This window comes from Palaemon carinicauda, chromosome 35 (assembly GCF_036898095.1).
Source record: "Palaemon carinicauda isolate YSFRI2023 chromosome 35, ASM3689809v2, whole genome shotgun sequence".
Taxonomy (NCBI): domain Eukaryota; kingdom Metazoa; phylum Arthropoda; class Malacostraca; order Decapoda; family Palaemonidae; genus Palaemon; species Palaemon carinicauda.
Window position 1 is genome coordinate 9,364,555 of NC_090759.1, and position 21,757 is coordinate 9,386,311.

Genomic DNA, 21,757 nt, shown 5'->3' on the forward strand with positions numbered 1-21,757 from the left:
CATGGCTATCCCAACCTAAAATAGATTTTTCGCTTCGCTCAAAATTCGTTTTATATCCAGTATGCACATGAAATCCTGTGGTCTTACCGCCAGTCTGACCGTCTCTGCTGTCTACATGCTGAATGAAGTTTGTTTGACAAACTTGTTCAGAGCTGAGAGGACGATGACTGGTCCCCAGACTCCAGACACCTTTTTCACGAGAAGTGGACTGAAGAAGACTGGGGAGTCGTCGAGGACCTCTTGGAGAGCACCTTTCTCTTCAGGGAGATCTTGAGCGATTATGTCACAGAAGTGCATTGGGAATCATGTAAGGCAGGAGAGGGACAAGGACAGTTACCAAAGTCCTGACCAGCAATACTAAAGCCACCTTGAATGCAAGAACAGGGACATGAATTCATGTACCTTGAATTGAATACCCTTCCTGGGAAGTGGGTTTAGTACCGCAATGTTCCTCCTACAAAACCATTAAGAGAAATTCTGTGCTTCAGTGATCACCAGCACCTCTTTGAGGCAGTACGAGCGTTGGGAAAGAACAGATAACTTGAATAGGTGAACTAGGTTCTGTACAGTTGGACACACAATTCCAGACAAACCATGCTCTGAGGAAATGTTCCCGATTGCACGAGCCATTGATCAAATGCGTAACATTGATTGTGGAGAAAAGCGCTAGGCAAACAGTCTTGCTGGGAGCAAAGAATATTGGAGCATAACCCTACCATCAAGACATAGTACTGAGGGACAAGGCATGAAGAAATCGTGCAGACCGTGAAAGGAAGATCTCTTAACCTGTATAATCTTTGGTACGTAATTTCTTGGCTCATACGCACACTAAAGAAGTACTAACTCCTCCTCCAGATCAGACATGTTCCCTGCATGTATTGATCCCACAACAGGTACGAGACAAGGAATTGGTCAAGGGTGTTCTTGTATTTCAGCAAAGCATGAGGAGAATACCGACTGGTCACACTGAAACCGCTCAAGCAGTGACTAGTGCGCTTGTAAAATGGTAGTAATCAGGAACGTAGCATACAGAACCTTTGCTCATGTAGATCATGATCGTGCCGTAACATTCATTTGTGAACGATAATGCTTGTATTACTAGCAGGCATGGAAGCTGCAGGAGTAGATGATCGTACGTGTAAAAGACAAAGTGAATTATCATGACTACATACCATCATGGGTATGGAACTTATTGCAAACCTTGTGCAAAAGTTTATGCACACCGTAATTGCAAGCCCAAATTCATGTAACGGAACGAGCGAGAACACACATAACAACAAGCACAGAGGATTCAGAAGACTCCAACACTTTTAGATCTCATGAGAGCAGCCTTTATAGTGCATGCAGAAGGTAATGCTTGTGACCATGGAGGCAACTATGATATGAGAGACTCGGTTGAGAACATGTCTGGCATTGGAGGTGTGTCAGCAGTGCAATTGCCAAATAAATGAACAGTGGTTTGTCACCACACACCTCTAGGAAATTTAGGTTTGTGAAGCTAGGAAAAACAAATTACTTGCGATTTGTTCCTACGAAAACAAGCCTTTGTCCTGTAGTAGGAGAGTCATCCTTAGGAGAATGTCCCACTCCTCGAACTGCCCAGCTAGTAACAAGTGGTCAGGAATTTCAGTCATCTCCTTAGGGATAAACTCCAAAGAGGATCCATACCTAGTCACTGATCGATGGACTTGGGGTCTTTTTAAGAAATGAGAACGAGATTTGTCTCCATTGCAGGGGATGGGACAAAGAATGATAGACCATGCAGCTCTTATTCTCATAGTTGAAGTTGGATAAAAAAAGGTTTATTTTCAAGTGCGAGTTCCCTCTCTGAGGCTCTCGTCAAGGGTTCATGTGTAGCCTTCCTGGGTGATGCAAGAATCAAGATTTACATTCCAAGCTGCAAGTTTGATTTTTCATGGGAATAAGATTGTAACAAACTCCAAGTCAAAGTTGATCATTCCCAGGAACAAGAGGTCTACTCTTTTAGAAAAGTAGGCTGAAGGCTTAGAGATGGCCTTTAACCCAAGTGTTTCTCATCGCTCTAGTGCACATTAAAATCCTCAACTAGTGCCACAAAGGCTTAAAGGTAAGCGTTCCTTCAAGCACAGAAGATTGCTCACTTGGTAAATTGCTGTTGACTAGGTATCCAGAGTTCCTTTGCAGTAGGATGCGAAAAGGTCCCTTCTAAGAGATGTTGGATAACCTCTCACCGTGCAAACAGCCAGTTCATTGTATTGTGGTTTTTCATGGTCGTCTTAAGGTGCGCCCACACGGTTGAACACAATTGTGAAAGGAGTGTTAATGACGTCACTAACGAGCACCAAGTGGTGTGTCGAACTGTGCCCGTGGAGTCCCGAGCTTCAGAGACACTCCTTCCCTGTAAACATGACTAGTTGTAATCGAGTTACGAAGGAAAGCTGACCGAGATAGAAGAGAGAGACTGTTGCTAATCAAACAGTACTGGCAGAGCCCATGCTCATAAAAAATCAAAGCAAATGTTTACAAAGAAATAAACGTGTAACAGCAATAAATAAAATAATGTTAGAACTTCCGAGAAGTGGAATGTGTCTAATTGGTTTGTGTTGAAAAGCATATGGAATCCATAATGGGTCATTACAAGGAAGAGCTAGGCAAATAGGAGAAATAAAAAAAAAATCGGATGTTGGTACAGAAGACATTTGCGCAACCAAATGATGGCATTTCAATATTAAGAGTATAGCCTAACTGAATCTGTTTAAATTATGGACACTGAAGTCTCATTTGCTCGAAGTGTTTGAGCTTGAGGAAAATACGCAACACACTCTCTCTCTCTGAGAACGGTAAACAAAATTTGAACATTTTATCTCTCACAAACAATTTGGATTTAGTTAACACAATCTGAAGTATGACCAGACTCAAACAGGTACTTCTTGGAATAATATAATGTAGGCTATACATTGCACGTTAATGACATCCTCAGACCTCAGTTCACCGATAGGTTACTTTAAGGAAGACAGTGATTCTGTAATGCCTCTAGACTTTCTTCTAGAAAAATGCTTCCTCATAAATGTATCCTGCTTAGTTATAAAAATTCTCCGATAAAATATATAAAGCATTTGGGCCCATTAGTATATGGTTTATAAAGTCCGATACATAATAAATTTGAGTCTTTTCACTCCGTCTTTGCAACTAGTCCTTCCATGTACCCCTCCATTGTTCAGATCAGGAATTATCATGGTACATAATTTTATTGAATATTGCTTTTATTTTATGGCGTACTAGTTATGATGCTCCATAATTGAAGCTGATAACCACTACTTGATTTTTGAGTACAGATTATAACGGATGCCAACGGACATTTCTTCCGGTCTGTCTTGGTAAAAGGAGTAGAAATCCTGGTAGTCAACTTCATCTAGTACCACAGTTAGCCAACATAACGCTAACGAAGTCATTACCTTTAAATTTAGATATGGTAACAGTTTGTCCGAAAAACACTGTTGACGCACCTTTACAGTAGACATAGGTCATACCATTGTGATGGAGTAAAGTCTCTGTGGAGCTGCTTGTCCACACACTGGCGAACAATAGTATCTGTTTGCCGTTCAGGAGTGTCAAACATAAGTTATCAGAGCACCCCACAAAGTATGAATGAAGACCGAGCTGCCAGACCAGTACCACCAGTGGATATTGGGATGCAGTTGCCAGTGTCTTTATACTCTACCATTGCCAAATCTCGCAAGAATTTTACCCTACAAGGACGAAGGTTTATATTCTCGTACAAACTAGCAATAGGTTATAAACTGCATATTGACTTTCAACACTAATTAACGCACACAATCAACTGCCAGGATAAAAAACCATGTCTGCACTCTCGCGCATCGAAAGCCTAAATGAGGGTGTGTATTATAGCCCAACTTACTACCAAGTGTTTAAAATTTATAACTGCAATATTAGCTTTGCTTCAATCTTACCACCTATCAAAGGTTCGTATTGTGCAAGAAACATGCGTAACAATTAAAAGTTCCTAGTTTAAATAAAACTTGTGTTTTTCAAATTTCTTCCTTCCTGGTACTGTACATAAATGTTTACTTGTAATCTTCATATCTAAAGAAAAAAATTTTTGATGCATTGCAGATGAAAAATCCATACAGTAGAGGTTTTTAATTAATCACCTTTTTCAATTCATCAACCTTTCCAAAATATAAAGTTCTACATTAATTTGTGACATTTCCTAGGATTTTACCAGTGGTAAGATTCCTTATCAGTTAATTCTATCTTTCACATTTAGATTAATAAATTGGGCTACTACATAAAGGGACCTCCAAAATTAATAAAATTAAAGCCCTTATCAACAGGGGATAGAACCTTCATTCAATCTTTAATCATTCAATACAGAACAAGATAAATATATATCAGCAATATTGAATCTAGACCCAAAGTTTATGGATACCTTCCCTGGGGTTAATTAGTCTTTACTTTCCTGGCATATCTGTGGATAAAATGGGACTAGAGGAAAATACCCGAAACAAATTCTGCTTGGCTAATAACTACCTTCAGTTATTTTCTAAGTTTTAGTCTGAGGGAATTTCTCGAGTAACACTGCCGTTTTATTATGCTAGTCAAATTTCTAATTCTGAACAAGGTACATATATATCATTTCAAGCCCTAAGTTTTGACTTGTCAAATGTTCATTTTCAGGATTAATCATCTTTTAACCTGGACAAAAACATCAAGGGTAAAAAAAATTACCTCATTAGGTTGTAGAAACAGAAGTTTTTTATTTATTGCCAATCCATAATCTTAGCACAACTGTTTACATTTTTTTTAGATTTTATTGAGAGGAAATGTTATGGGTTCATTTTTTGCTCGTGAGAGCATTTTTTGTCTATTTTTATAAAATTTTATCACTTTCACCTTATAAAAGTAGGCATGTCGGAACATAAAAAAAAAAGTACTCCCTTTCATTATTCTACCATGATTGATGTTCTGACTTGCCATGTTGCATTATAATGAACTTTAGCTACATTATAACCAACTAGTGGCTTTAATATAGGTTTTTTCATTTTGCAATTTTTTTTAGGTTTTTTATATTTATATATATACTGACACCTACCTTGAGAAAAGACTGTTCACGTGGTTGCGGTCAAGCTAAATAATAATGCCTCATCAATTGGAGTTAACAGTGTGCAAATAATTATTGGCCATTTATAAAATCAAGACCATTGTAAAATAAACCAAATTAGTAAAATACTCCAATGATTGGGCATATTAATAAAAAGTTAACCTTGTAGAAAATAAAATTACAACTACAGGCTGCTTATCTTCCATTGTTGCTAGCTTGTTAAACGTCATCCTTCTTCTGAGCAGCCACAACAGCAGCTACTTGCTGCTTGGCTTGGTGGGCCTGAAGCACAGCGACAGCCTCTTCAACTTTAGCCTTCAGAGAGATCCTATCCTCGAGCATGTGCAAGAGGTCGGAATTGTCGATCTCTAGAAGCATTCCCGTGATCTTCCCGGCAAGTTCCGGATAGATATCGCGAATGAGCGGGAACAGACGTTCTCCGAGCATCTGTTTCTGCTCTTGGGGCATAGCGGAAGCAAGCATAGATGGAGTAAGAGGCTCCTGACCCTGAATGTGGACTGCTGGTTGAGCGACCGGAGCCACAGCAGCTGCAGCTGCAGGACCGCCTCCTGAAACTGCAGGAGGGTTGCGCATGTTGTTTGTGTACTTGTAATTCGAAGCACGGGCTGCATTGTTCATGGCTGCGGGAGGCACCCCGCCCGCATTCGGGGCCACGGGTCTACCTGCTTGCATCAAGTTGGGCATGGGTTGTTGTTGAGCTGCTGCTGCCGCTGCCGCCATAGGCCTGACATTTCGTGGACCTGGTTGAGCTTGACGTGGTGCTGTCCTGAAAGGAGCAGCTTGCATAGGGAAGGTTGTTGTGGCTTGAGCACCTGCACGCACTTGGGCCGCTGGCTGGGCTGGCCAACGAGGAGTAGCTCTGATTTGTGCCATCTGTGGCGAGTAGAAGCGCTGGGCTTGTGGCATGGTTGGCATAAAATAGCTAGTACCGCCAGGCTGGAACATCTGTCCCATTTGCTGCATGCGCATTCCAGCAACACGCTGCATGTACTGTGATGCTAGATGGGCCTTACGGTCCTCGCGCCGCTGGGCGAGTGCTACATATAAGGGCTTGCTCACCAAAATACGGCCATTCATTTCGGTGACGGCACGGGTCGCCTCTTCAGGAGTGGAGAAACAGACGAAACCAAATCCTTTGGAACGGCCATCTTCAGTCATAACCTTGGCACTGGTGATCGTACCATAATTAGAGAACTCTTTACGTAGGCGTTCATCATCAATAGAGTCATCCAAATTCTTGATGTAAAGATTCACTCCCTGGTATCTGTTCATGCGTTCTATCTTCAAGAGCTCGAACTTCTTTTTCAACTCTGCCTGACGCTCTCCCTTCTTCTGGGCTCTCCCAACATAGATGATCTTTCCATTCAAATCCTTACCGTTGTACTCCTCACACGCTTTCTCAGCTGCTTCAGGTTCCTCAAAGGCTACAAATCCAAATCCTTTGCTCTTTCCATCATCTGTAACCATTACCCTGTGGCTGCTGATCTTGCCAAAAGCACTGAATACCTCATAGAGCTTCTCATCATCCAAATCATCACCAAAGTTCTTAACATACACATTAGTGAAGCGCTTGGCCTTCTCACCCAACTCCTTCTCGCGTTCGGCTCTTGGGATGAACTTTCCTACGTACACTTTCTTTCCATTCAACAACATGCCGTTCACTTTCTGGATAGCATTCCGTGCAGCTTCTTCAGTCTCAAAGTGAACAAACCCGTACCCTTTCGAATTGCCCATTTCATCCGTTGCAACCTGAAAGAAGAGACTGATTAACCTTCAAGAATTGACTGTTGAGCACCACAAATTTAAAGCTAACCTTAAAGAATTGACTGTTGAGCACCACAAATTTAAAGCTAACCTTAAAGAATTGACTGTTGAGCACCACAAATTTAAAGCTAACCTTAAAGAATTGACTGTTGAGCACCACAAATTTAAAGCTAACCTTAAAGAATTGACTGTTGAGCACCACAAATTTAAAGCTAACCTTAAAGAATTGACTGTTGAGCACCACAAATTTAAAGCTAACCTTAAAGAATGGACTGTTGAGCACCACAAATTTAAAGCTGTGATAACTTTAATATTGTACATCAAAATATTACCAAGACCTTTAACCTACATTTAACTGCAAAAATGAATACCAACAAAATTTTTTAATTACTAAAAAACAAGGACCTAATTTTCACAGACTCACCTTGCAACTAAGTATGTTTCCAAAGGCACTGAAGGTGTCATACATTGCCTTATTGTCAATGGACTTGTCTAGATTCTTGATGAAGACATTTCCTACACCAGACTTCCTTAAAGATGGATCACGCTGAGACCACATAATACGGATGGGCTTGCCCTACAATAGAAAATTTTTTACTAAATACTAATGCCAGACTTTAAAGGTATTGTGATTATTTAATGAAATGGAGAGTAACCCTCTATTTCAAATTTATTAAAATCAAAGTATGGACTGCATTTACGAAATTTGGGGTGTGGAACTTTAGTGTGCAGCCAATCCAGGCCCAACTGACTAATATGAACAAAAATAATTAACATTACAATATGGGAAATTATGTAGAATAAACTAACACCAAAGCCACATTTCAGACCCTTACCTTCATTACATCAAAATTCATTGTATCAAGAGCTCTCTCTGCATCTGCAGGCTGCTGGAAGTTTACATATGCATAGCCCAGAGACCTCCTGGTGATCATATCACGACATACTCTGATTGACAATACAGGCCCAGCAGATGAGAACTGGAAAAACACACTTGTTAGTTCAAAATACTGACAAAAATACATTATAGATAATTATTTCTACATCTTTGCAAAGGCATCACATTCACTGCTATGATACAGTACCAGCTTACATTTTGAAGAGCAATAACCATTTTAACAACGGAGACCGGCAATGACAAAGTAGCCAACACTTCAAGATCACAAACTTTAGCATTACCAAAACCTAGAGCCAATGAGTTACTTTTTTCAAAGTGTGATACTTTAGAAGCAAGAAATTTTTCCTTTTAATTATTACATCATTATCAACTGGTTTTTTAAGTCTTAAAATTTATAAACCTTGACAAACTTAAGAGTTTTTCAAGCTTAAGTAGGTTATTAAAAATCATGTATTGAAACCCATTAATATCTTTTTAATGTTCATCTTCAATACTTCGTTAATTAACCAGCAATACTAGAATACCCTAAAAAATGGAAGCGCACTGACTAGGTTAACATTTTTCTCCATTTAATGGGGGCTAGGAAAAAATAACTTGCATATCTGTCGATTAAAATGTCAAGGCTATTTCTTACTCTTAACTCCATGATTTACATTTGGGAGGCTGATGGCAAGTTACTTGCATGCATTGCTTGCATTCACTTTTGTCAGCTGTTTTTTAACTGTATGACAATCACTACAGGCACAAGTTCCCAGAATTTGTTATACTGTTCAACAGTTACTTTTTTGTTCACCCTCAACTCTTAATTTTCAGCTTCACCACCATCACAAAGAAGTCTTCAAAGAGGGAAGTTTATTCCATTTCAAAATTGAGTATTTCTATCAAAATTTGGCGTAATTTCATCTGCTGGCAATTGCACAAGAAACTACGTTCAGTGTACAACTACGGTTGGTCATGTGAAAGTAAAGATACCCCTGAAATGACCCATAGGGGTCGTGAGAGCAGCTCGACGTGCACTGCTTACCAATTATCGGTGACAATGTTGATTTTGAGAGTTCAGCAGAACAAAAACAATTAGAAGTTTACACATCCAAAATAATGTCCAATGGGACTTGACAGAAAAAGACCAGGGATGCGGTTTCGTGAGCACAGCAACTGGTTATCTTGTTTATTTTGTATTTCAGACCATTAATATTGCTGTAATACTTCTGCCATTTTCCCACCAAAAAAATTTTGACACTGGGGGCCCCCTTAACTGTCCAAAACTCAAAAAGGTTTCGCCCCAGTAAGATTATGGTTCACATATGCTAGAGAACGGATAATTTTAACCAAAATCATTCCCTACTAAAATAAAACTTAAATTAGCACCTTACCTTCTCAAAGAGCATAGCCTCAGTGCAATCTGCATGGAGATCACCAACATACAAGGAAGCAAGGGGGTAACTAGGGCCACTAGGATTCATTTTGCTGCCAAGTTATAACCTGAAATACAAAATCCTTGTAAAACATGTGTACAACATTTACAAAATTTACTTTCTTAAACTGAAATTCAGGGCTTGTGACATCTGCACTAGGGTAAACAATGTTAATGCTGTTTTGCCCATAAAAGTAATTTGACAAATTGATATTGCTCAAAAAAAATAAGAATTGAAGAATCTTCTTAAATATTTAACTACTACAAAGCCTATTCTTTACTATAAAAAGTGTAAATTTCTCCACCCAAAACTACAATACATACAGCATGCAATGGAAATTTGTACCAAGAATTCTCAAAATCCACAAGTGTACATATCAATATAGAGAGTCATTTGCTCCCAAATATTTTGCTGCTGGAGAAACCCATCTTTTGAAGTTTGTTTTAGATTACATCAGGGGTCTGCATCGAGATCCTTATTTTAGTTTGTCTAAGATGTGTTAGGTGAAAGGATTAGAAATTAAAGTTGTGGGAGGTGCTATTTGCCAATGATTTGGTGATTACTACTAAAAATTAATAAGAATTACAGAAAGGTGAGAATAGAAGTTTGAGGGGAAATGTCGTTGAGACTGAAGCCATGGTTAGCAGTGTAAGGTAGGGACAGGATAGTCATACATGAAAGTAGGGGAGCAGCTATAAAACTTGTAAAACTTAGATACTTGGGATCTACTATAAATCAGGAGGGAGGATGTGAGTGAAGTTGATAGAATGAGTAGCATGGGGAAAGTGTAGAGGTAGCAGTAGTAGTTTTAGATAGGAAAATGCCAATCAAGGTAACTCAAGATCCATAGCACAGTAATAAGACCATAGTTAATGTAAGGATCAGAAACTTGGGCTTAGGACTCAGAAGAATGCAAAACTTGAAAGAAGAGAATGATAAGGTGGATTATGGGAACATCAGTTTTGAAAAAAATTGGAAAATGAAATAAGAATTGCAGGTGCAATGAAGATTACTGAGATAACAGGGTCACAACCGAGATGGTGCGTGCACTTGAGAATGGATGGCGGGAAGGGAGTGAGGACGGCTTGGGAGGAACCTATAAGAGGAGAAGACCAAGAGGGAGGCAGAGAATTAGACGGCAAGACAAGGTTAAGGATGATATGGAGAAGTTTGGTGGAGGAGGAAACCTTTAATCGAAAGCATAGGAGAGGGCGTGCATCAGGCAACCGACCCCTTAATGTATGGATAATGGTGGGAAGATTCTACCCAAGTCTATCATATTTATATCACATTTACTTCAAAGCCTATACACCATATTCAAATATACAAAGCCACGGATAGCAACCATTTCAAGTGAAATACAGTACTGTACTGCATGAAAGGGAGGTATAACTGGATGACTAGACATTTTCCATGTCAAATTTGTTAGCCAAAGTACACTACATTCTAGACAGTACAGTATACAAGGGACTGATGAAAAAAAAAAAAAAAAAAAATAATGGGATAATTTTAAGAAATAATCCTTGTAAAGCAAGGCTAATACTGAACATTTGTATAGGCAGATGGTTGAAGTTGTTTTTGCTCTTATGAACGACAGCACTATTTTCTTGGGGAACTAGAAACTATACAGAAACTAGTCTTTGTGAACCTGGGCCTTACAATATATATTGGCCTGTGCTGAAGGACTGGAGACAATTATAATCTAAGAGATACAACCCTAGTTAGAAAAGCAAGATGCTATACATGAGGTAAATTAATATTAGTATCAACCTCAAATTGTCAAACTATGGAGAGACCTCGGTATGCCTGCCTATCAACAATACTATTCACTGCATGTTTGAACTTCCGCAGTTCCAAAGATCCAAAAGACTGATTAGGAAGAGTATTGCACAACCTAGCCATACCTGGAATAAAACTTAAAATGCTATAACTGTTCAGTAGATCCCTATTGTCCAGTGGCTTACCCTGATCCCTAACATAGGGACATGAAAAAAGTTATCCAACAGGACCAACTACACAAGGTGACAGATGATGAGTCTCACAGCAGGAGACCTATGGAAAAGACTGGTTCTTTGGGCACTGTACAAACTATGCTTAAGTTCTCCATTAAGAAAAATGATACAGCCAGTCTGTTCTGACTACAGCAGTTGTGTTTGTTTATATCAATATATATTGAACAGTGATCTAAAGGAGTCAAATCAAAATACTCTGCCGTGCATCTGGCAGCCACAGCACATCCACCTTCTGCATGCCAAACCATAAGACCAGCGAGATGTTGAAATGCGAGCGAGTAAAACCTGCATAACCAAGAGATTAATTTTACTACAACTAATATACAGTACTCCCAACATATGTACTGTACCATTTACCCAAGGAGTTTAACTAAATCTTAAAAGCAGCAAGCCATGGTGACCCATATAGCCTTAAATATGCCCAAGTCGAAAATCCTTCCACACAACGTCACAGCTACAAAAGCTATCAGAAAATGGGAATTATCTATGCATGAAGGAGGACAGGGCTTTCATCACAAGTTTTTTTTATTACAGTAACAATTAAGTTTAAATAGAGTTAATAGAAATTAATGTAAGACTTAGTTTATTTCAAGGGGTTTTGAACAATTGACTACATAGAGCATACCCATAGCTATTCAGTCATGGTAGTCTACCCACCATAATATATTAACTATAGATTTAGTCCAGAAATAATTATCAAACTTGTTCAAAACACCAGAATATACACTAAAGTTAACACCTGATTATTTACTGTATCAATTTAAAATCCTACCTTAAAAGGACCCTCACTTAAGAAATTGAAACTTCAGTTAAGGGCTAGGTTCAAGTGAAAACATTTCACTCCAAAAATTATTGCAGTGGAATTTCTATATACCAGCCTGACAAGGGATTCAGTTTAGTTCAGCTGGTGCTGCTAGGGTGCTATAGCACACCCTCACGTTATTAAAGTTTCATACGCTGAATAACAATAGCGCCAAGGTATCCCTGCGTGTCAGAAGAGGATACTAAAAGGGACGGGATGAGGGGAGCTGGGAACCCCGTCTCCTGTATTTTATATGCCTGTGAAGTGTCAGTGAAGTATTAACAAGAAAATGAAAAAGATTAGTTACGCTACAAATTACCCCCAAAAATAAAGGTGAATTTTCTTGTCTGGTCTAATTATGGCACTCATGACAATGGCAAAAAACATAACAGGGACAACGACTAAAAACAATCCTGGCAATGGAAAATGTGTAAAGTATACAACATCTTTCAGGAAAATTAAACCATTTTCATAGTTACTGTGTAATTAGTAAAGGTATCACATTAATACAAAGATGTGATCCACACACAAAATTTTAAATTTCTTCGCCATTGTAAATTCTGATAATTATAAGTTTTAAATCAAATATTGAGTAATGATATCTTTAGAGATCACAGGAGTCCCATCTGTATTTGATTCGACAAGAAACCCTTGATCGAATCTCAAACTATAGTTATTGGCCTTTAAATTCCTACACCGCCCTTATTTCTAAAGCTAATCATAGCATTAAAGTTTGGTATATAAGCTATAAAGGTTACAGAAAATTAATAAACCCAGGTCTTGGATATTAATATCAAAGGAATGTATAGGAACTTTAAACACTTCGGGATAAATCACACTGGGGTCTAAAACCTTAAGATTTAAGAATCATACGCAGTTGGGAGATGTCCCCAGTAACCTTATTAAATGATAGTCTAGTCAAAGTCCTGTTCCTAAAAGTCAGCATTAACTGGCTGGCCCCCTAAGATACTTAACCTAAGGTCTGCCCACTGTCCTCTAGGCAGGGGAGACGAGGTGTATGAATTACTACAAAACTACCAACTTTCAACCCCTCCGCAAACTTCAAGACAAAATCTGGAAAATTAACTCTACGACAAATTTTTTTGGCGCAGTTCAAATGATTTGTGCCGAAGAAAGCTTTGTATAGTGTACCGCAGAACATGCAGCCATCTCGTCCATCACAAATGAAAAGAAAAAAAAAATTCCATTCAAAAGATTATAGAAACCAATAAGGGCAAAATTAGTTCATTAGGACACCTGAGGGGTTCGGCTGGAATACCAACACACAGCGGTATAGGATGAAAAACAAAATCGCAAAAAATTCACCGAGCTTCATTTTGCAACGGAGAATGCATACAATATTGTCAAAATTCCTTCTTTCATAGTTACAGGGTAATTAGTAAAGTAACTACATAAACCAAAAAAAATTGTTCCCTACAAGAAAATGCAGTGCAGTATCTTATCGTAAATTATCATAATTATCAGATTTTAATAAAAACCACTGAGCAATGGCATTGTATAGATTCCACAAGTCCCCAGACAACGTACTATACGGTAATTGCATCCTTCGATCCTACCAGAAACCTCAGAGTACAAGTTTGACCTCCAACATTCACTCGTTTCTACACGAGTGTTTCTGTTTTGGCATGAATTTCATTATGCTAAGAGGAAAAGAATTTAAACTACTTGCTACCATAAGGAAGCAAATTTGCTCTAATGAGAGAAGTAGATATCAACAAAATTAGCAGTGTTAGTGAAGAACAGATTATTAAGGAGCCTTGCCTAAAGTGAGATATTGAGCAAAGGGATCTAAATCTAGGATGAAATTATAAGACTGTTTTTAGTTTATTAACATCCAAAAACAAACAAAATTCATAATGATTTTTTAATATTGTCTTTGTAAAAATACAAAGAACTTAAAACGCTTACCTCAAATCTATACTTGTCGACCCTCAAATTCTATCTTCTCCCTTAGTTTTAAAGATGACATTGAAATTTGGTATACTGTACAACTTACAAAGACATACCAATCAAATGTTGGCCTTATTCCACTTTTTTGGGGTAGAAAGTAGTTTGTTGGGACAAGCATTGACAAAACTAGTGAATTTAATACTATTTCATTCTTTGATCATTCCCCTGAAAGAGCTGATTTCGGACATTTTTTACTCTATTTTCTGGTGTTCCCAGGGCTGTCCCAAGAAACTACAAAGACTCCTATTAATTATCAAGGTAGGATAATAGAATTTGAAACCTTTCATAAAACACCCTGGTGTCGCTAAACCGAAGGTCTCTGGTAAAAATTCTATGCAGTTTAGAGATGTACCAGTCACCTCATTAAGTGGTATGAATGTTAAAAGTCCTGTTAAAAAACAGGCATTAGCCGCCCCGCCGCTTTAATATTTCTTATCACTTGTAACCTGAAATTCCCTTGCGAAAAATTGTTTACCTTGCTGGAGAGAAACAGGTTGCAAAACAAACAGGCTAGGCTAAGAATACAGTAGTCTAGGGGGGTTACAAAGGAGTTAGTTCCCCCCTTGGCTAGGTAAGAACCACATGACATGTCATAAGTTAGGTGATTTTCTTGTCTAAAGGTTAAATGTATGATGGCAGCAACCTTATTTCCAACTTTATATGAAACTATTAAAGAATAAACTGTTCAGAATGTTCTAAATACTCCGGGTAAGTACTTATCAGATTAACAATGATTTTAAAACCCATAAAATTTGTCATGAAATTTTATAAGTTGAACAAGCTCTGTACCCTGCCTCACAGTTTCTCTCCCCCATACGGTAGTTCCTAAAATTCCCTTTAGATGAAGTTTAGATAGATTCAACAGCGCCTTAGCGGAGGAATACTAAACTAATATAACCGGAGTGCCAATTTGAAACTACCCAATCGGACACCATTTGACACCTGGGAAACTGGCGGAGAGCCTTTTTTCTTATCCAATCAGAATCACTTATTTCCAAAATTTCGAACACGGTAATGTGATCATCATCCATCAAGGGTTGGAGATGGTCAGTCTTTACCACCCCGCGGCACGAAGATGGCAACTCAGTGAAAATACCCCTTAATCTTTATTCTATTCAATAAATCCTAGTATCTTAAAGGATTGCGTTTTACAAAAAGCACTGATTATAGTAAACATCGTACTTGTATAAAATGGGATTCTCTGGGGATTTTCCCAGCATTTGTGCAAAATGATGTATTTGCGATATTCAGTAATAAATATGAATGGAAATCAGCGAATAATGGCAAATCGGGTTTCGTTGTTCAAGCAATAATTGGAATAAGAGGATTACCCCTCATCATGGTAACTTTCCTTCACGCTCAAAGTTATTGCGCGAAGATGTGTTATTTTATCAAGTATTGTATACGGTCTTTCCCAGAACCTGATTCGCCCCATGTACAATAAGTTTGACTAACACATGGTAGTGGATTGGTACAACTAACACGACATTGGCAGACATTTTATTGGTGGACATCAAAAAGTTAGGCGGAACAGGACATATCGTTGAATTAGACTAAAGTTGGAAAGGGGAAATATGTTGGCTGCAAGGGTGTTCGGCAAGATTGACCAGGAAAAAATCTGGAATTTCTTCAGGGTTGTCGAGATTCGTTAGAAAACACCTATCCCAATATTATTAAGAGTTCGTCCATTCCGAAAATACAATAATAGTAGTAATATCAGAAAATATCTCCTACACCACACAGTTATAGTATAAATTCTGCAAGTCCAAACGATCCCAGTGTGCACACCAATACCATCAAATCCCAGTGGAAAGTGCTAAAAAGATCGGCACTACTGAAATTTGGAACCCAGAAAAATTTGTATGATAGCTACTTCACTTTGTACATTCATAAATGCTATTTAAAAAGTAAACTGAAGGCATTTCTGGAGTTAGTTAATCATGTTTACCCGCTAAATACCAGTGATACCCTGGTCTGTCCCAACACCCTACTTCTTGCTAAGTGCCCATCCATCAACCCCCCCTGCAAAGAAGTTGTTCCCTGGAAAAAATGAAGATACCACTCTAAGACTACGACCTGCATGGCTTCGAGTAATGGTGGTGCCGTTGTAAAGGTTACGAATAATCCCGTTAGCTGACCCTGAAGTAATGTAAGTACAGCTCGCTCCGTTACTTGTCGTGTGATTGCCACCACGTTTGTATAATGACTCAATTAAGATTAGGGTTGGGTGTGCGAGAGATCGAGGTTACATGTATGCATGACTACTGCCGATTAACGGGGCAGAGTAAAGGAGAGGGGGTCACAAGACCACACGTCAACACCCCTGGGATAGGGACACTGCTTTTAGGGTAAGGTTAGGTGGGGCCCTTCAAGTTAAGTAGTTCTTTAGTACAGGTTTTGTAGAACAAAGCTTATACAGTACAACTGACTCGTACAAGTTGCTAGAAAACATGAAATTGTCGTCTTCGTGCACCAGAGGGGGACCTGGCCGCTCATCTACAAAGGCTCTTAAAGGTTTTCCAGAATGACTGAAAAGTGTTTTTTCGGAGCTTACAAGCACTTGTCATGCATCCAAAAGTCCCTATACATCTTTAAAAAAAGGCTCCGACAACCTGACCGGACTCAGATCACGGGACTGGGGCACGTTACGATGTGTTAACTGTGCGACCAGCACTTGTTCTACTCTTAACATGTCAAAGGCAGCATAAAACTACAAAATTATTTGGTAACATTGTATTGCATTCCTTACAGATGTTACAGCAATGGCCTAGTTCAAAATTGGAGTACACAGACTGACAGCATTTAATTGCTCAATCTGTTGTGTAAATGTACCCCTAAAAATGACTTTTCCGGACATGCATATGGGGATAGGTATATCCCCATTTTCCCGAATTAAAGCATGTTCAGTCAGTTTTATAACAACATAAGGATACCTTTTTTAAAATTGAATAAACAGCCAGCCAACTTATCTTAGTTACCTTGATGATAACCTGCAAGGTTGGATTTAACTAGGGGGTACGAGAAAGACAGGTTAAGCATAGGGGCAATGGAGGACATTCAATCATCGAGAGTGGTTGTGGTTAAAGATGGAATGCTAAAATTGAGTAAGATTACCTTTACTTCAAAGCCTATTGTAATAAATTAACTCTATACTTATCAAAGATACGCCACGAGTACCTTGACTAAAAGTCATTATTGAAGCACCTTATGGGTTTATCAATTAAATTTCCCTGGAATTGACGAGAAAATTTCATATGAAAGGGTAATTTCACACAGTGAACAAGTATCTGTGCACGGTACACGAAGAAAATGTCCCGAGTAAGAATTTATTTGGTGGTTGGACCTTTCGCCACGGGGCCGCCATGACACCTTCGCCACTATTAAAAATTCAAGAAATTCGCCCATATGGCCATGCTCTACTCGTTCCAGGCCGAAGAAATTTCCAAATTCCAGTTTGCCTTTTGGTTACAAACACATTTTGGAACACAATTATCACAATTCACTAGAAAACAAATGAACGAATAGTTACTATTTCTTCAAAATACTTACCAACAATGCCACAAACTATAGATGTTTTCTAAATCACTTCTGTTTCAAAACCCTTTGCAATTTTTATTTGGATTTTTTAGATTTTATGATTTTTTTTGTTTTTTTTTTTAAAGTTTTATGACAAAGATTATGTCAGTGGTGTGTGATACTAATATAAAATTAGCGACACACAACCACACGTGAACAGACCCTACGTGTAAATGAAATAGGGGTAATGGAAGGAGGACACCTTCCTATATATATAACCTCTGACCGGCGAACGCTTAGTGTTCATCCGCGATAGAAACTAGATCCTCACTTTCTAACTCTTTATGTTAAAACATTCCAATATATTTCAATGAATTAGTCATATTGCCACGTGTTAGCTTTTTGAAGTATCTAAGGAATGTTCATGGTGCATTATTTACGATTTGTTACTCAACTGAAAATTAAAGAACAAAAACTGAGAACGTCTCACTTTCTAACTCCTCTAGTTAAAGATCCAACGATATTTCATTTAATTAGTCTGACTTCTAGGGCTGAACTTTGCTTCTTATCTTTATAATGTTCTTGCTTATATATTAATTTCAATGAAATGTAAATTGGAAGATAAAATTCATGACGCATGTGAAAGTTATAACACTTGGTTATAACTACGCAGGCATCAAATTTAAAAGTAACTAGCAAGGTTGTTTGGAATATTTTGTTTTTACTCGACAAACTTGCAAATAACAAGTAATGTACCGATATTTGCTCTAATCATACATTTTATCACGTATAGGCTTAAAATGTTTATAAATAAGAGGGGCAGAAGACAATCGACACACATATCAATTAATGAAATTATCGTACACAAGCTCAAGGCCAAAGCTCGTACACAGCAAATGGCCCACGGTGCTGTTCACTGACATGAAGTCTTCGATAACATAATTCGGTAAATATTGTGATAATAGGTGAACTCGTTTATGTTACCTTAGTTATCATTTCCATTTGCTGAAATCAAAAGTAATTTTTCTTTAGTATTTTTCTTTTTAGTAAAAACTAAGAAACTACTGAATGCATTCATTTGATATGCAGATTCATGAATTGCTAACCTATAAATCAATTGAATGCGTAAAGCTGTTTCTACCTGCTTAAATTACAGTCTAATCAGTTTAATTGAATGCGTTTAGTCTGAGACATTCAATATATGGTTGCAGCTTTTACTGTTAAGCGAAGGTTGCAGCCGTCAATATATGAATGTATTGTTCTGTCTGTGAGTGTGCATGTGGGCTAGGCTACACACACACACACACACACAGACAAGGTAGTAGGTTGGCCAGGGTACCAGCCACCCGTTGAGATACTACCGCTAGAGAGTTGTTGATCCTTTGATTGGCCAGACGGTAATGCATTGGATCTCTCTCTCTCTCTCTGATTACGGCTCATTTTTCTCTTTGCCTACACATACACCGAATAGTCTGGCCTATTCTTAACAGTTTTTCCTTATACACCTGGCACCACTGAAATTACCAAACACTTCCCGCAAGGGGCCAATTACTGTACTGTAATGATTGTTCAGTGGCTACTTTCCGATTGGTAAGGGTAGAAGAGACACTTTAGCTATGGTAAGCAGCTCTTCTAGAAGGACATTCCAATATCAAACCAATGTTCTCTACTCTTGGGTAGTGCCATAGCCTCTGTACCATGGTCTTCTACTGTCTTCGGTTAGAGTTCGCTTGCTTGAGGGTACACTCGGGCACACTATTCTATCTTTTTTTTTTTTTTTTTTTTTTTTTTTTTTTTTTTTTGAAATGGTGTGTTGGGCAGGTTTAATAGAAGGGCCATGGATCCCTGGTGGTTTATCAAGAGATTGTATTTTCCTTATCCGATTCTTTTTCCTCTCAAACCCATACTTACTGCCCTCCCTCCAGTTGAAGTGGCTATCCTGGGGGGTATTTAGCCTTGCATGGTGTATCGGCTTCATGTAGACCAGCTTTTCCAACTTTTTTTCTAGTCAATCACTTTATTAATATTTCTCTACATATTGTTTTTGTTATTCTTGTTAATCTAGTTTTTGAGTATGATATATCTTTCTTATCACCATTAATTCTTATGCTGTCTGGAGATATTGAGCAAAATCCGGGACCAGTACATCCTAAATTTCGTCAATGTCGTCTTCTGTATTGCAATATTCGTGGTCTTCGTGCAAATATCCAAGACCTTACAGTTGCGTCCAGACAGTATGATATTCTTTTGTGCTCAGAAACTTTGGTTTCTAATATGAGGCACTCATCTGAGCTCCTTATAACTAGTTTTAAGAAGCCAATAATGTTGAAACGTGATACCATCCCTAGGGCCAGTGGAATGGCGGTGTATATTAGGACCGAGTACCCTGCTTCTCATAAGTCCTGCTATCAATATGGATGTCATGAGATTCAGGTAATAAAAGTTTGTGGCAGGCATAACAACTTTTATTTGAGTTCGATATACCTGAATCCAGACATGGATGATTCTATCTTCGATTATCCTCTTACCATTATGGCTAAGATACAAGAAGATGATAGAAAGGCATCTTCTGTCTTTGTTGGTGATTTCAATGCTCACCATAGGGAATGGTTAAGTTCTGTTTCTCCTACCGATCATTGTGGTTTAGGAGCCTTAGACTTTGCCTCTGAATCAGGCTGTGAGCAAATTATAAGTGAAGCTATTCACAGGTCTGGTAACTGCTTGGACCTTGTATACACTGACTTCCCTAGCATTATAACAAGTAAGGTTGGTTCTCCATTTGGGACATCTGATCATGCTTTGATTTCATTAGTAGTGAAGACTGAGCACTCTGTCCCTGATGTATCATATTCATGTAAGATTTATATGAAATCTCAAGAAGACTGGAATGGAATTTTGCATGATCTTTTGGGCTTGAATTGATCACAATTGTATAGTAGTGATGATCCTGTTGTCCCTTTGAATAAGAATCTAGTCAACATAATTGATAGGCGTATCTCTTCTCGTGTGCTAAGGTACCGAGTGAAGGACAAACCGGGGTTCAATTGGGCATGCATATTTTGGAGAAGCTGGAGGCCTATCATCTCTGGAAGGGTAACAGATCAGATTTGAACTGGAGTAACTATACTCAGCTTAGAGCTTTTGCTCAGAGAGTTTATGCTTCAACTAAAAAGGAATACAATCTAATAATAAAAGAAACACTTTCTGGTACAGCCCAGGAACATAAGTGGTGGACTACCCTTAAATTTGCACTCTTTGGTATAGATGCAACAGTTCCTCCTTTACTTAAACCAGATGACTCAGTCACTCACTGTCCGAAGGAAAAGGCAACCCTTTTGGGTGATGTGTTTGAGAGTAAACAAGTTATGAAAAACTTGAACTTCCTCATTCCTGTTTTCGTAAGGCTAAACTAACTAGTTTAGCTTTTCGATCTCGTGAAATTAAAGCTTTGTTGATGGACCTTGATGCTTATGGTGGTGTAGACCTAAATGGTATTTTTCCTTTGTTTTTTATAAAGACTGAAGATTTCTTAGCTCCAAAGTTATCTGTTATTTTGCGCAAGTTAGCAAGAAGAGGAGCTTTTAGCACTTGTTGGAGAATTGGTAATATTACTCCGCTATGTAAATATGTTTGTGGTAGCTCAAGTCCAACTGATTATCGCCCAATTTCCATAACTCCCATATTATCTAAAGTTTTTGAACGTCTTCTGGCAAAACGTCTGAATAGGTTTGCTGTAGGTAATTATCTGTTCCCTAGTCTGCAATTTGGTTTTTGTAAATGCCTTGGAGCAAGTGATGGCCTTCTTATAATCTCCAATGATGTACAGAAATTCCTTGATTGTGGTCAGGAAGTTCGTATGATTGACGTTGATTTTAGTGCTGCCTTTGACCGTGTTAGTCATGAGGCCCTTGTTTTCAAACTCAAACAGTTGAGAGTGGGTGGGTCGTTTCTGAGCATTATTACTTAATTTTTAAGTAATAAATCTAAAAGAGTTGTTGTTGATGGTCACCATAGGGAGTATAGGAATGCAATATCTGGTATTCCACAGGGTAGTGTTCTTGGACCTTTATATACACATGACATGTGGTTTGGCCTAGAAAACAAGCTTGTTGCATATGCAGATGATGCTACTCTCATTGCATCAATTCCATCTCCTGAATGTAGATCTGGGGTTGCTGAATCCCTAAATAGAGATCTAGCTAAAATTAGTGCATGGTGCAAATGTGGGGTATGCAGTTAAATCCTAACAAAACTCAA

At 38.4% G+C, this 21,757-nt stretch overlaps 1 protein-coding gene across 2 annotated transcripts; it reads right to left on the reverse strand.

Annotated features, from left to right (window-relative positions):
- Positions 1 to 4,732: 4,732 nt before the first annotated feature.
- On the reverse strand, positions 4,733 to 17,748 carry pAbp (poly(A) binding protein). 2 transcript variants are annotated; one of them, XM_068358703.1, is made up of 5 exons: positions 17,534 to 17,748; positions 9,158 to 9,266; positions 7,723 to 7,866; positions 7,311 to 7,463; positions 4,733 to 6,871 (listed from the first exon to the last, which is right to left on the reverse strand). In XM_068358703.1, the coding sequence occupies exons 2-5, from the start codon at positions 9,245 to 9,247 to the stop codon at positions 5,321 to 5,323; spliced, it is 1,938 nt and encodes a 645-aa protein (XP_068214804.1). In that variant the 5' UTR covers positions 9,248 to 9,266; positions 17,534 to 17,748; the 3' UTR covers positions 4,733 to 5,320. The 2 variants fall into 2 exon arrangements, with proteins under 2 accessions (XP_068214804.1, XP_068214805.1); XM_068358704.1 differs by lacking the exons at positions 7,311 to 7,463; positions 7,723 to 7,866; positions 9,158 to 9,266; positions 17,534 to 17,748 and adding an exon at positions 7,146 to 7,222 and having other exon boundaries at positions 4,733 to 6,893.
- Between the last annotated feature and the right edge of the window lie 4,009 nt (positions 17,749 to 21,757).

Bases quoted from the DNA above. Each gene is read 5' to 3' on its own strand.
- pAbp (XM_068358703.1), bottom strand. From the start codon at position 9,247: ATGAATCCTAGTGGCCCTAGTTACCCCCTTGCTTCCTTGTATGTTGGT. The intron at 7,867-9,157 runs GTAAGGTGCTAA...GTGTTTTTCCAG, and splicing joins AGGCTATGCTCTTTGAGAAG to TTCTCATCTGCTGGGCCTGT. The intron at 6,872-7,310 runs GTGAGTCTGTGA...CTCTTCTTTCAG, and splicing joins GAAACATACTTAGTTGCAAG to GTTGCAACGGATGAAATGGG.